The sequence below is a fragment of the Chlorella variabilis genome, assembly GCF_000147415.1.
Source record: "Chlorella variabilis unplaced genomic scaffold CHLNCscaffold_8, whole genome shotgun sequence".
NCBI classification, from domain to species: domain Eukaryota; kingdom Viridiplantae; phylum Chlorophyta; class Trebouxiophyceae; order Chlorellales; family Chlorellaceae; genus Chlorella; species Chlorella variabilis.
Window position 1 is genome coordinate 699,090 of NW_005435080.1, and position 11,987 is coordinate 711,076.

Below are 11,987 nucleotides of genomic sequence, written 5' to 3' on the forward strand. Positions count from 1 at the left end.
CGCCCTCCACCCGCGTGGCTTCTTCGCAGCAGGGCCCCTGCACGCTCCTGCGCAGCAGCCGGCCGGCGCCCTGGACGGCTGCCAGGGAGGGGCCGATCGTGCTCGCCGGGCGCCACAGCACCCCACCCGCCCGCCACCTGCCACCTGCCCCTGCCCACCACCTGCCCGCCACCTGCCACCTGCCCCTGCCCGCAGCCTGACCAGCCGCACAGCCATGGACCCAATCGTGTCAGCGGTCACCCACCGCAAGCTGCACCCGCCGCCGCCGCCGCACGGCTACCTGGGCTACGGGCCGCCGCCGCGGCACGCACCGCATGAGCGCGCAGGCAGCCGGCTGGCCGCGTCTGCGGCGGCGGCGGGCGGCGGCGGCGGCGCGGGCGACGACACGGCGGCCACCCCCGGCGGCCTGTCCGCCCGCCCCTCGCAGCAGTCACTGCCGGGGCTGGCGAGCACGGCCGGGCCGGGCGGCGTGGCAGGCGCTGCAGGCGCGGCCCAGGCCGCGCTGCAGCACCAGACTGCGGAGCGGCGGCGGCTGGATTTGGATGCCCTGGGCTCTCCAGCCAACGTGCTCACCTCAGCAGGCATGCGCCGCCAGCAGCAGCTGGCGGTCAGCAGCAGCGGGGGCGAGGAGGAGGAGGAGGCGAGCGAGGGGGTGGCGGGCGGCAGGCGCGCGCGGTACGGCGGCGGCGCCGGCGGCGATGACGAGCCCAGCAGCGCGCCGCCGTCCTCGGGCCTGGCAGCCGGCGACAGCCTGGCGGGGGGGCAGGGCGCCGGGTCGGCCATCAACCTGGCGTATGCTGCTTCGGTTGACCTCATCAATGCCCCCATCCAAGAGATAGAGCCTGAGCAGGCGGAGCTGCTGTGAGGTGGAAAGCTCGAGGCCTGATGAGCTGGCGTGGCCTGGCATGGAAGCAGCATGCCGCCTGCCTCTGCCACCCGTTTCATTTGTTGTGCCATTCTCATTCCCCTATGGAGAAACCAAGTGTTATTCAACTCCAAGGCCAGCGCTCGAGCCTTGAGCCAGGGGGCAGACCTCTGCCATCGGTTTCCAGTGCCAGCAGCCGCCTGGTCAGCCCTGCATCGCTTCTGCCTGCCTGCTTCGTTGTGCCTTTGCAGACTGCGTTTGTGTGTGACAGCGCATTCCAGGTGGGGCCGGGCGCACGGCCCAAGAGCTGCAGTGAGGGAATGCCAGGTGCGGCGGAACAGTGTGGGGTCATTGCATCATGCGGCATGCGGCAGGAGCACTCAGCGGCCGCACGGCTCAGCGTCAAAGGGTGAGCAAAGGGGGAGGGAGGGTTGTGGAGGATGTAGCACGAGGGAGGGAGAGGGTGCAGCAGGCAGAGTCGGTCAGGAGATAAATCTCGAGCAATCGTGAGTGACCAGCGATGAGAGAGGGGAGAGCATAGTCGGTGCCGAGGGATCAAGGGGGGAAGGCCAGCCAGGGGGCTCATTTGGTGGAGGCAAGCGGCAGGGGAGGGCTGCCACGTCACGCCTCGTCGCCGCCGCGTCAGGCCTTGATGAGGTTGGCGCGCGCCTGGTAGGCGGCCACGTGCCGCAGTGCCGTCGCCCTGTCGCAGTAGCGCAGGTGGCACCTGCACAGACGGCGCATGTGTGCGCATGCTTGCTGAGGGCGCCACCAGCCAGCCAGATCCCGGGGCAGGCATTCCCCTTGGCCATGCCAACCGCCGTGCCATGCCGAAGCACACACAGCCAGCCAGGCCCCACCCCGCTGCGCCCCGCATGCCTCCTTCTCCCGTTGCCTCCTTCTGCCTCACCTGCCCGCCACCTCCTCAAACACCTCCAGCGCATAGTCCAGGTCTGCCTTGGTGTGGGAAGCGGAGATGCAGACCCGCATGCGCGCCGTCAGCAGCGGGGTGGCCGGGAAGCCCACCACCACGATGGCCAGCCCGCGGCGCAGCATGTATCGGGAGATGGCGGGGAGCTTGGCGGGGTTGAACAGCATGATGGGCTGCGGGCGGGTGGGGGTGGGGGCAGGAGGGCGGCGGTGTGTGTGTGTGGTGGCGCACAGAGATGCGCGGCGGGCGGGCAGGGCGCTGCAGGCGCACCCGAGCCGCTCCAGGGCCCGCGGCACGCCTCCTCACTACCCCACACCCCACACCCCACACCCTCACACACGCCCCAGCCCCAGCCCTCACCATCACGGGAGAGTCCCAGTCTCCCAGCACGTTGTACCCCAGCTCCAGCAGGCGGCGGCGGAAGTAGTTGGCGTTGGCGCGCAGCTGCCCGATCTTGGCGGCACCGCGCCCAGACCCGTCCCGCCCCGAAATCACGTGGAAGGCTGAGATGACCATCTCCACGGCCTGGCAGGGGAGCGCGGGGCGGCAGGGGTGGCAGGGGTGAAAAGGGGTGGGTGCCAGCGGTGGCTGACGGGGGCGCATGGGGCGCCAGGCGCCGCTTGGGGTGTGTTGCGAGGCGGGGCGGGCGGGCCACGGGGCTGACAGGGGCTGTGGCAGCCAGGACGGGGGCAGGGCCAGCGCCAACCCGTCCCTGCCACCACCTGTGCTCCTGCCATGCCAGACCCCACACCTCTCTCCTTCTCGCTCTCTCTCTCTCTCTCACACACACACACACCACCATCACCACCACCACCGCCGTCACCACTCACCGGCGGCGACATGGCGGTGGCGTACAGGTGGGCGGGGCACTGGCAGCGCAGGAACTGCACCAGCTCCGCGCTGCCCGCGATGTAGCCACCGCAGGAGCCAAAGGACTTGGTGAAGGTGCCCATCATGACGTCGATGTCGGCCGTGTCGACGCCCAGCTGCTCGCACACGCCGCGGCCGCCGGGGCCCAGCGCGCCGATGGAGTGCGCCTCGTCCAGATAGAGGTAGGCCTGTGGGTGTGTGGGTGTGTGTGCGGGAAGGGGTGGGTGGGGTCAGGACTGGGCTGGGCTCAGGTCGGGTCGGGGGTTGAGCGTGGGCACAAGGGAGGGAGGACAGCGGGACGGGAGCGCGGAGCGACATGGCGGCAGCGCGTGGCGGCGCCTCGCGGAGCGGCACTCCCGGGCGCCGCCTGCCGCGCCGCCGGCGCGCCACCCAGCCGCCTCCCCGCTGCGCCGGGCAGCCCGCGTGCCGACGCACGCGCCGACACGCCACCCCTGCCGTGCCGCCGCCCGTACCGCCCCGTACCGCCTTCCGTACCACCTCCCGTACCTTGTACTTCTTCTTGATCTCCACAATCTCCCGCAGCCGCGCCATCTCCCCCTCCATCGAGTAGATGCCCTCGATGATCACCACCTGGCAGGCAGGCAGGCAGGCAGGCAGGCGCAGGGCAGGGCAGAGAGGCAGGGGGGCTGGTGAGTACAGGTGTGCGGGGCACAGGGATGGAAGGATGGCTGGCTGGCTAGCTGGCCGTCTGGCTGGCTGGAACCCCGCTGCCAGCCAGCCCCCGCGGCCAGCCAGCCCCCCACACCCCGCATGCCGCCGCCGCCGCCGCTCACAATCTTCTTCCAGGCGCGCCCCGTGCGGGGCTGCCCCTCTGCGATGGCGGCCCGCAGCACGGCCTCCAGGTGGGCGGGCTCGTTGTGGTCAAACACCTTGACCTTGGCGCCTGCGGTACGGGGACGCGGTACAGGTCATACATGCGGTACGGCCAGCAGGTACGGTCAGCGGCGACGCCAGCAGCGTGGGCTGGGCGCACCAGCAGAACGCGCGCAGCAGAGCGGGATGGGGGCGCGCGCCGCGGGCAGCGCGCGCCCTGCATCACCGCACGGCCCCACACGGCCGCGCCCGCCGCCAGACTTCCGACGCGCTGCTGCTGCTGCTACTACTGCTGCTGCTGTTTCCTGCGTGCGCGAGACCCTCCCTTGCTCACCCGAGCCGCGCACCCCTGCCACGATGGAGGAGTGGTTGAGCGCGTCGCTAACCACCAGCGTACCCCTGCCCGCCAGCAGCGGGATGAAGGCGGAGTTGGTGGCAAAGCCCATGCCGCACGTGATGGCCGCCTCCTTGCCCTGCAGCGGCTCAGGCGGTGGCACGCAGGTCGGCACCGGGGAGAGGCAGGATGCGGCGCCGGGAGGGGGCGGGCTGGGCGGTGGTGTGTGCCGGCCGCCCAGAACTCGCCACCACCCACGAAACACCAACACACACGCAGAAGCGCCCCAAGAGACACACATAGACACACACACACACACGCACGCACGCGCCCAGCCACCCACCAGGAACTCGGCCACCAGCCGCTCCAGCTCCGCGTGGCGCGGCGTGGTGCCGCCGTCGGAGCGCGGCGCCGAGGCGGCCCAGCCCAGGCTGTCCAGCACGGCCTCCACCCGCGGGGTGCAGTACTCGTCCTGGGCTGCAGCAGGGGCAGCGCACGAGACGGGCAGAGGGGAGGGCGATTGGGGTGGCGAGGGACAGCGGGCAGAGAGCTGAGGGGGAGACGGACAGGAGCTGGGTGGCGGAGGAAGCAAGGGGCGAGCCGAGAGACGCTTCTAGCCGCACCTGCAAAGCCCAGGTAGTTGTAGGAGCCCAGGTTGAGGCAGCGCTGCGAGGAGCCCGTCAGCCGCAGCGGCCTGCGGGCAGGCGGCAGGGTGGGTTGCGGTCAGGTATGGGTTAGGGTGACAGGGTGGGGCCCTGGGGCTTGCACGCACGCGCCGCACATCCGTGCCGCGCCCTGCACCGCCTGCGCAGCCCCTCACGGGACCCCGCCAGCGTGCGCAGCCGCTCACTTCTGGCCGTCCACCGGCGTGCGCCGCATGACGTCGATCCAGGCGTCTGGCGCGGAGCAGATGGGGCGGTTGAAGGTGTCGTGGATGCGGTAATACATGCGGCGAGTGTAAAAGTCCTGAGAGGGCGCAGGCAGAGGTGGGTAGGTGGGCAGACAGGCAGGGGAGGAGAGGGGGGTGGGTGCACGTGCGGTGCTGTGCCTGCAATGGCACCCGGTGGTGCCGGCTGCTGCCACAGGAAATGGCCCGCGGCGCCCCTTCTGCTGCTGCTCGCCGCCCTCTGCCCCGAGCTGCCTCTGATGCAACCTGCAGCTGCGGCTGCCCGCCTGCGCCCCCACAAACCCACAATACACATGCTGGCCCACCACCCAACCACCCACAAGCGCACTCACCTCATAGTCCTGGCGAATGGGAGCATACCCCTCCTTCTGCTTGGCGGCGCTGCGCCCGCCCCAGATTTTCTTGCGGTAAAAGTCGCGCATGTGGCCAAAGAGGAACAGCACCAGCCACCTGCTCTCACGGGTGGGCAGGGGTGCCGCACACGCTCAGCCGGAGTGCGACAGACAGCAGCGGCGGCGGCGGCGGCCGGCAGGTGGGGAGGAGGAGAGGCGGCGGCTGCAGCAACGTGCGGTGCCTGACAGCAGCGCAGGCGGGCAGGGACGGGGCAGCACGCGACTCACGAGGCATAGGAGGCGAGCGCCACGAACAGCGGCGGTGTGAGGGTGCCGGTGCCCGCCATGGCTGCCGCCGCTGCTGCCGCCTGCTACGGGCCACGCGCCTGCTGGCAGGTGGCAAGGGAGCTTGCCTCAGCAGGCGCACCGCAGGAACTTGCATGTGGTGCGGGCGGCGGCGGGGCGGGCGGCAGGGCGACGGCAGCATTGCACCGGCACACTGCAGCTTGGCAGTTGGCGCGCCACCACCCAGCACTCCCAGCACTAACTCCCAGCACTAACCTGCCAGGCTACGGGGCAGGGGGCTGGCCGGCGCTGCTGGGAGCTGGAGAACGGCAACAAGACTGTAGGCCCTGCTGCTGAAGCAGGCTGATTGGGGCGCTGTGCCACCTGGGCGGCTGGATGCCGGCCAACAGTCGATGGAAGGCTGGGGGCGAAGCCCTTGCTGGAGTTTGAAGGCAGCGAAGCAACGCAGGGGAGGCGCGCCCTCCTTTGCTGGTGGCCAGATTGGACCAGGAACGTGTTGCTGAGCGCAATTTTGCTAATGCGTGCCTGATCGCGTGAGCCTCACCTGCCAGCCATTGCCCAGCATACAAAGCAGCGGCCAACATTTCGGTCGAGCAACCCAGGAGCGCAATCACGGATCCCATCTACACATAACAATCGTTGGTGGTATGGTACTGCCGTGTTCGGAGCCAAAATGACGCGAGTTGTCTTGCTGTAGGCTCGCTGGCGGCGCTCCCATGCTCAGGGAGGCATGGGGAAGAAGCATCAGGCCGCATCCAAGAAGTCCAAGCACGCCGAAAAGGGGGCCGCGGCAGCGGCGGGCAGCAGCGGGGATGCCAAAGAGGAGCGGCAGAAGGGCGGCAAGCAGGTGACACACAGCTATCTGCCTGCTGCTGCACCTGCGCCAAGCCTATGCCATGATGCTGCTGGACCACCATGTGGCTCCCCACACTTCCAGCAATGCTGCTCCCATGCATGTGCGGCTGCAGCAGCGGCGGCGCAACAAGGAGCACCGCTGGGCGGTTGACGACTTGGAGCGCGAGCTGGCGGCTGTGGGCCTGCGCATCAAGAGCATCGAGCCCGACGGCAACTGCTTCTTCCGGGCCGTGCTGGACCAAACAGAGGTCGGCAGCCAGCTGCCTGCGGCCCGTACGCAGCGCCACATGTGAACCGGGCCACAGCCAGCCAGCAGTTCAGACTGGCGGCGCCTGGCAGCTCGCCTCGTCACGCCGACAGTCCAGCCTGCTGTGTTGTGCAGGGCGAGGGCGGGGACCACCTGGGGCTGCGGCGGCGGGTCATGGACCACATCGAGCAGCAGCAGGAGCACTACCGGCTGTTCATGTGCGCTGGGCTGGAGGCTGCCTGGAGAAGGCAGTGTGTTGCGTGCGAGCCGAGCAGGGTGGTGCGTTGGTTGGTAGGGGTGTGCATGTGGCAGGCTGGATCTTAGATCCAGGATCTTGTGGCCCTGCGGGCGAGCGCCTCCCGCTCCAGAACATTTAGCCAGCTGTCGCTGTGTCTGCCTGGGCCGCCTGCAGCGAGGACGATGAGCCCTTTGAGCGATACGTCAGCCGCATGCGCAAGGAGGGTGTGTGGGCCGGTGCGGTGCCGCCCTCGCCGCCCGCCTGCCCGGTGCTTGTGGGACATGCCGGCCTCGTCAGACTTGCGCTGCGCCAGCCGCTGTGGCACACAGGAGCTGGGACCGGCAGCTGCGCTCCCGACAGTTGGTCCATGTTGCGCCCTGCATTTGACTGCCTGCACCACCACCTTACTGCAGGCAACCTGGAGCTGGTGGCCGCATCCACGCTGCTGCAGGTGCTGCAGCGCTGCTGGCGGGGGGCAGCGCCTGCAGGCGGGGCTGGTGGCAGCAGGGCTGCTCGGGGCCGTGCACCAAGGCTGGCTGCAGCTGCTGGCGCACCCCTTGGGCCAGCCAGCTCACCAGCCCTTGGGCCAACCAGCTCACCAACAGCTGAGGTGGCTTGGCGCCGATGTGGGCGTGCCTGCCTGTGCCCTCCCTTCCCTGCAGCGCAACATCAACGTCTACCAGGCTGGGCAGCCGGTGTGGCACATCAAGTTTGCAGCGGTGAGCTGGGGCTGCTCTTCTGCAGGCGGGGCAACCTGCCAACCAACACGCCCGCGCTTGCTGGCCGCGTGCGCAATGCCGCGCCTGCCTGCCTCGCCGCCTGCCTGCCGCAGGATGCGCCTGTGCTTCACCTGAGCTACCATGACGGTATGCACTACAACAGCGTGAGGAATGCGGGCGACTATGGCAGCGGCCCGCCCCAGCCGCTTCGCCTGGGCGGCGGCGGCAGCGGTGCGGCCGGCCCTGCAGCGGTGGCGCAGGCAGGCCGTTCCTTTGGCAGCGCAGAGGTGGAGCGGGTGGTTGCCGGCACGGGGTGCGGCGACCGCGAGCGGGTGGCACGTGTGCTGGAGCGGTGCGGCGGCGATGTGGATGGGGCCACAGAGCTGCTGATTGAGCAGCTGGGCCAGGAGGAGCAGGAGCCTGCAGCAGACGGCGAGCGTGCAGGCGCTGCGGGGGCTTCGGGGGAGCAGCAGCAGCGACATCAGGAGGTGCCGTCGCAGCCTCCACCTCAGAAGCAGCGGGCTGCAGACAGCGGCATCAGCGACGGCACGGCCGTGGCAGGCCAGCAAGCAGCTGGGGTAGAGCAGCAGCAGGTGCCCGCGGAGCAGCGGGCCCTGGGGAGCGGCGACGAGTGTATGCGATTAGAGCTGCTGCCGTGCCAGAGCGACCCTGAACGCATCACGGCTGCACTGCACGCAAGGCCATCAGACCATAAGCACCACCAGCAGCAGCAAGGACCTTGCCAGCAGCAGCAGGATGCTGACCAGGCAGGCGAGACGAGGCCAGCCGAGGCGCAGCGGGCGGGAAGCAAGCGAGCGGGTGGCAAGAGGGGCGGCGTCAAGGTTAAGGAGTCCAAGGTGGTGGCTGGGCGGAACAGGCGATGCCCCTGCGGTTCTACGCGGAAGTACAAGAACTGTTGTGGCGGTCTGCGGGCGGCCAGCGCCGGCGGCACCGACGGTGGCGCCGATGGCGACACCAGCGAAGCGGCCAAGCAGCTGCAGTTCTTGCACATCTGAGCTCGCCACCGATCCATGTCTCCTATTTGCGCCATGTAACGGGATGCATGCCAGCACAACGCGATGCGGCCACTACAGTGGTTGGTGGCGGCGGCAGGGAGCTAGGCACAGCGGGCGAAGCACATAGGGCAGAGTTTGAGCAAGGATTTGAACAGAATGCGGCCTCCCGGCAATCGTCCCCCGCTCTCCTCCAGCCCCGACCGCCCTTTGGATCCCTTCCTGGAGTTCACAGGATCGCAAGGCGGCCGATGGCAAAGGCCCGCTTCAGCACGGACACCCCCACCTCGGTGGCGGGGCTAGCGGAGGTCTGGGCCTCTGTAGACGCGTGCATGGGCCGTGGAAACCCGTCAGGAGCAGTGTTTCAGATGATGCAGACGACGAGAGCGGCCCCAGAGCTGGGCCTGGCCGGCGCCGACGCCGGTGAGTATTTGAGTGGCCAGCCCCTCTCATTCGACTGCCCAAGGCCGCTTCATCGACGGGGAAGCATCTGCAGGAGCGATGGCGTCCCCTGAATCCCGGCATGTGTCCTGCTAACCCTCTCCCTGGCGCCGCCTGGCTTGTTGCAGCGGCCGCATGGGCGTCGAGTGGCGGCGCTGCCATCTGTGCTGCTGCCTCTGAGTTCCCAAGGGTGAGCCTGGCCTTGGGTTTGGCAATCTGGCTCGCATTTCGAGACACGGCGCAGACCCCAGCAGCGCCGCAAGCCGCCGCTGAGCCTGCCCCCGCCGCTCCACCCCTTCCCGCTTGCAGGTGCTGTTTGAAAAGTGGTGTGCTGTGCTGCAGCAAGTGGGCACGTGGCTGCCCTACAAGGCTGAGAACTGGCAGACGGTGATGGGAGGTGCGCAGGGCTGCGGCCGCCACCTCTTGAATAGCGGCTGCCGCCAGGAAAACCGCCGTCTCGCTCGCCCCCTCCTCCTGCCCTCACCCCACCCCATCCCATGCCTGCCTGCCTGCCTGCCGCAGTGCTGACTGACAGCCGGCAGAAGCTGGAGGCTGCGGGGCTCGACTGTGGCAACAGCGCCGAGCACGTGCAGCAGATGGTGATGGCACACCTGGCAGAGTGCAGCATCCGGGAGGGTGCCGGGCGGGCACCTCGAGCCCAGGCACGGCGGCAGCAGCAACAACAGCAGCAGCAGCAGCAGCAGCAGCAGCCGGCCGTTGCGGGCGGCTCCGCAGTGGGGGCATCCCCGTCCCGTGGCAGGCGGCGGGCGGCGTTGGCGGCGCAGGCAGCCATCATGGCGGCAGCAGAGGAGGGCGGCGGCGGCGAGGAGGCGGAGCAGCAGGAGGCGGAGGATCAAGAGAACATGCAGCCGCGGCGCTGGGCCGGCAAGGCGGCTGCCGGAGCAGACGCCCAGCAGGCGCTGCAGCCGCTGGGACCCAGCGGCGGCACCAAGCGGCAGCGCCATTAGCGCGCTGGCTTCCATCTCACACGCTCATATTGTTTGTTGGAAACACTTTGCATTCCCCCTTGTGTACTGGCCAGTGCCTTACATCCCATAGAGGAGAGAAAGGTTGAGAGAGGGCGCAATGAAAGCGACACTGCTGACGTTTGTGGCACGAGGGCACGGGGACGAGGGACTGGGGGCACGCAGACCAAGGCGAGAAAAATTCGGCTGCAATGGGGCTCGGCTGTTGCGGGTGGTGTGGGGTCGGTGCTGTGCGAAAACACAAAGAAGGAAGTGCAGGCTGAACAGGAGTTGTAGTGTTGGAACAAGAGGGCAGGACGGGAAAAAGGCGGGGGGGAGGGCATGCCCGGTGGTCGAGTGGTGCAAAGGGGAAGGAGACTACAGTGCGGAGGAGCGGGGAGAGGGCTGCCCGGCCCCCTCCCTGGCGCGGGAGGGGGCTCTGCCCTGGAGCAGCAGCGCCAGGCCTGCCAGCAGCGCAGGCAGCAGGCGCGGGGGTTGGGGGGGTGGCAAGTATGCATACAGCGGCGGCTGGCTGCGGGCGCGGGGCGGCTGGCTGGGGCTGCGCCCAGGTGCAACCGGGCAACGCGGCGGCGAGGCGAGGGGCGGTGGGTATAGCAAAGGGACCGAAAGAAGACGGCGAAAATGAGGTCAATAAGGGACACGTCCAAAGCGGGGCACATGGAGGGGGAGGGTCATGGGTTAAGGGGACCATCTTTGCGGTGGCCAGGGCGGCGCGGCGCCGCCCCGCCGGGGCATCGATCCGGCTCCACAACAAACCAGGTCAGAACAATCCCCGCACAGACCAAGAGGGGTGGGTACAAGCTCCGCGGGCCGGGGCGGCCGTTCTGAGGGCCCGGCAGGGCAAAGGTCAAGGGAGGGTGTACGGGTATAAGGAAGGGGGGTAGGGCGGTCGGTCGGGGGCCGGCCCAGGCGGCGGCGAGGCGGGCTGCCGGCCCGCGCCTGCTCAGACGCGGGCTGGCTCAGAAGCGGGGGCAGGACATGAGCGGTACCGCCTTGGTGGGCTGCGCCTGCTTCCAGACGCCGTCCCGCAGCTTGCGGGCCACCTGGTACCGCACGGCGCACATGAACCGCTCCCACTGCTCCTCGCTGAGGTCGCGGAAGACGGCGAGGGCGGACATGGAGGGGGCGCCGCCGGCGCGCGCCTCCACCAGCGGCGGGTAATTCTGCAGGGGGACGGGCAGGGGGAGAACAAGGGCGCGGGTGTCAGGCAGGGACGGACTCGGTGTAGGTGTTGGGGAGGGAGAGGTTGCAGAGGCTGGGGCTGGGAGCGCCGCCGTGCGCTGGGCAGCTGCTGGCGAGGAGGCCACCTCGGCACCCTGCCGGCCGGCCTGGCCTGCTGGTTGGCTGCAGCACGCGCGGAGCAAGCACAGGGGAGCAGGGCAGGGCAGGTGTGTGGCGCCCACCTGCGTGGTCAGCTTGAGCAGGCGGCTGCCGATGGCCAGCTTGCGGCGGCTGCGCGTCTTGCGCGCGGCGCGGCGCTGGCCGGCGCCGGCGCCGGAGCCGGAGCCGCCCGCGGAGCCGGCGCGGCAGGCGGAGCGGGAGGGGGCAAAGGAGGAGGCGCGGCAGAAGGTGGAGGCGGCGGCGCCCGACATGGCGCACGTCTCGCCACCGCTCATCGCCTCGCTGGCGCCCGAGCCGTGCAGGGTGAGGGAGTCGAAGGAGGCGGGCAGGGAGTCCTCGGCGCCGGCGCTCAAGGGGGACACAAAGCTGACGGCCAGGCCGGCGGCCTTGGGGGTGACGGGCGGCGCCGCCGACGCCTTGCCCGCCTCGGCCGCAAAGCGTGAGGGGGGCAGGCGGGCGGACAGGCCGTCGGGGGAGCGTGCGCGGGGAGGGGTGCGGCTGCCGCCGTCCTCGTCCATGCTGCAAGGGGGTGGAGGGGAGGAGAGGAGGGGCCAGGGGAGCAGGTGAGCACGGGGCGGGCACAGGGCAGGCAGGCACACACAGCCCTCACGCCAGCGGGCCCAAGCTCCGCCAAGGCCGACGAGAGCTCTGCAGTCAGGCTGCCAGTCAGGCAGCAGCGCCCCGCAATAACGCCTGCACGCTGCGCGTCGCTGCCAGCCAGCTGGGGCAGGCTGCGCACATGCAGCACCACCACGCACCACTGCCACC

The 11,987-nt window shown here is 69.7% G+C and overlaps 4 protein-coding genes across 4 annotated transcripts in view; 2 read left to right on the forward strand and 2 right to left on the reverse strand.

The window, feature by feature from the left end:
• Positions 1 to 214: 214 nt before the first annotated feature.
• Positions 215 to 865, forward strand: CHLNCDRAFT_144863 (expressed protein; the record flags this gene model as incomplete). Its single annotated transcript, XM_005848204.1, has 1 exon — positions 215 to 865. The coding sequence occupies one exon, from the start codon at positions 215 to 217 to the stop codon at positions 863 to 865; it is 651 nt and encodes a 216-aa protein (XP_005848266.1).
• A 642-nt stretch (positions 866 to 1,507) lies between these two features.
• On the reverse strand, positions 1,508 to 5,420 carry CHLNCDRAFT_144864 (hypothetical protein; the record flags this gene model as incomplete). Its single annotated transcript, XM_005848406.1, has 12 exons — positions 1,508 to 1,592; positions 1,776 to 1,969; positions 2,157 to 2,321; positions 2,627 to 2,854; positions 3,174 to 3,257; positions 3,431 to 3,570; positions 3,835 to 3,973; positions 4,178 to 4,311; positions 4,458 to 4,528; positions 4,685 to 4,800; positions 5,074 to 5,191; positions 5,362 to 5,420. 12 exons carry the CDS (start codon positions 5,418 to 5,420, stop codon positions 1,508 to 1,510), a joined length of 1,533 nt encoding a protein of 510 aa, XP_005848468.1.
• Positions 5,421 to 6,029: 609 nt separating this feature from the next.
• CHLNCDRAFT_57612 (hypothetical protein) lies at positions 6,030 to 7,721 on the forward strand (the record flags this gene model as incomplete). Its single annotated transcript, XM_005848205.1, has 7 exons — positions 6,030 to 6,226; positions 6,348 to 6,482; positions 6,617 to 6,699; positions 6,894 to 6,955; positions 7,133 to 7,170; positions 7,382 to 7,438; positions 7,552 to 7,721. Coding segments are annotated over exons 1-7 (660 nt in total), but the record flags the coding sequence as incomplete, so codon positions are not given.
• Positions 7,722 to 9,924: 2,203 nt separating this feature from the next.
• Positions 9,925 to 11,987, reverse strand: part of CHLNCDRAFT_57613 (hypothetical protein) — a 5,529-nt gene continuing 3,466 nt past the window's right edge. The window contains exons 8-9 of the mRNA XM_005848407.1: positions 11,282 to 11,738; positions 9,925 to 11,041 (exon numbers count right to left, since the gene is read on the reverse strand). Of these exons, the coding sequence (XP_005848469.1) occupies positions 10,838 to 11,041; positions 11,282 to 11,738 (661 nt within the window). The 3' untranslated portion in view covers positions 9,925 to 10,837. The remainder of the gene's footprint in view (positions 11,042 to 11,281; positions 11,739 to 11,987) is intronic.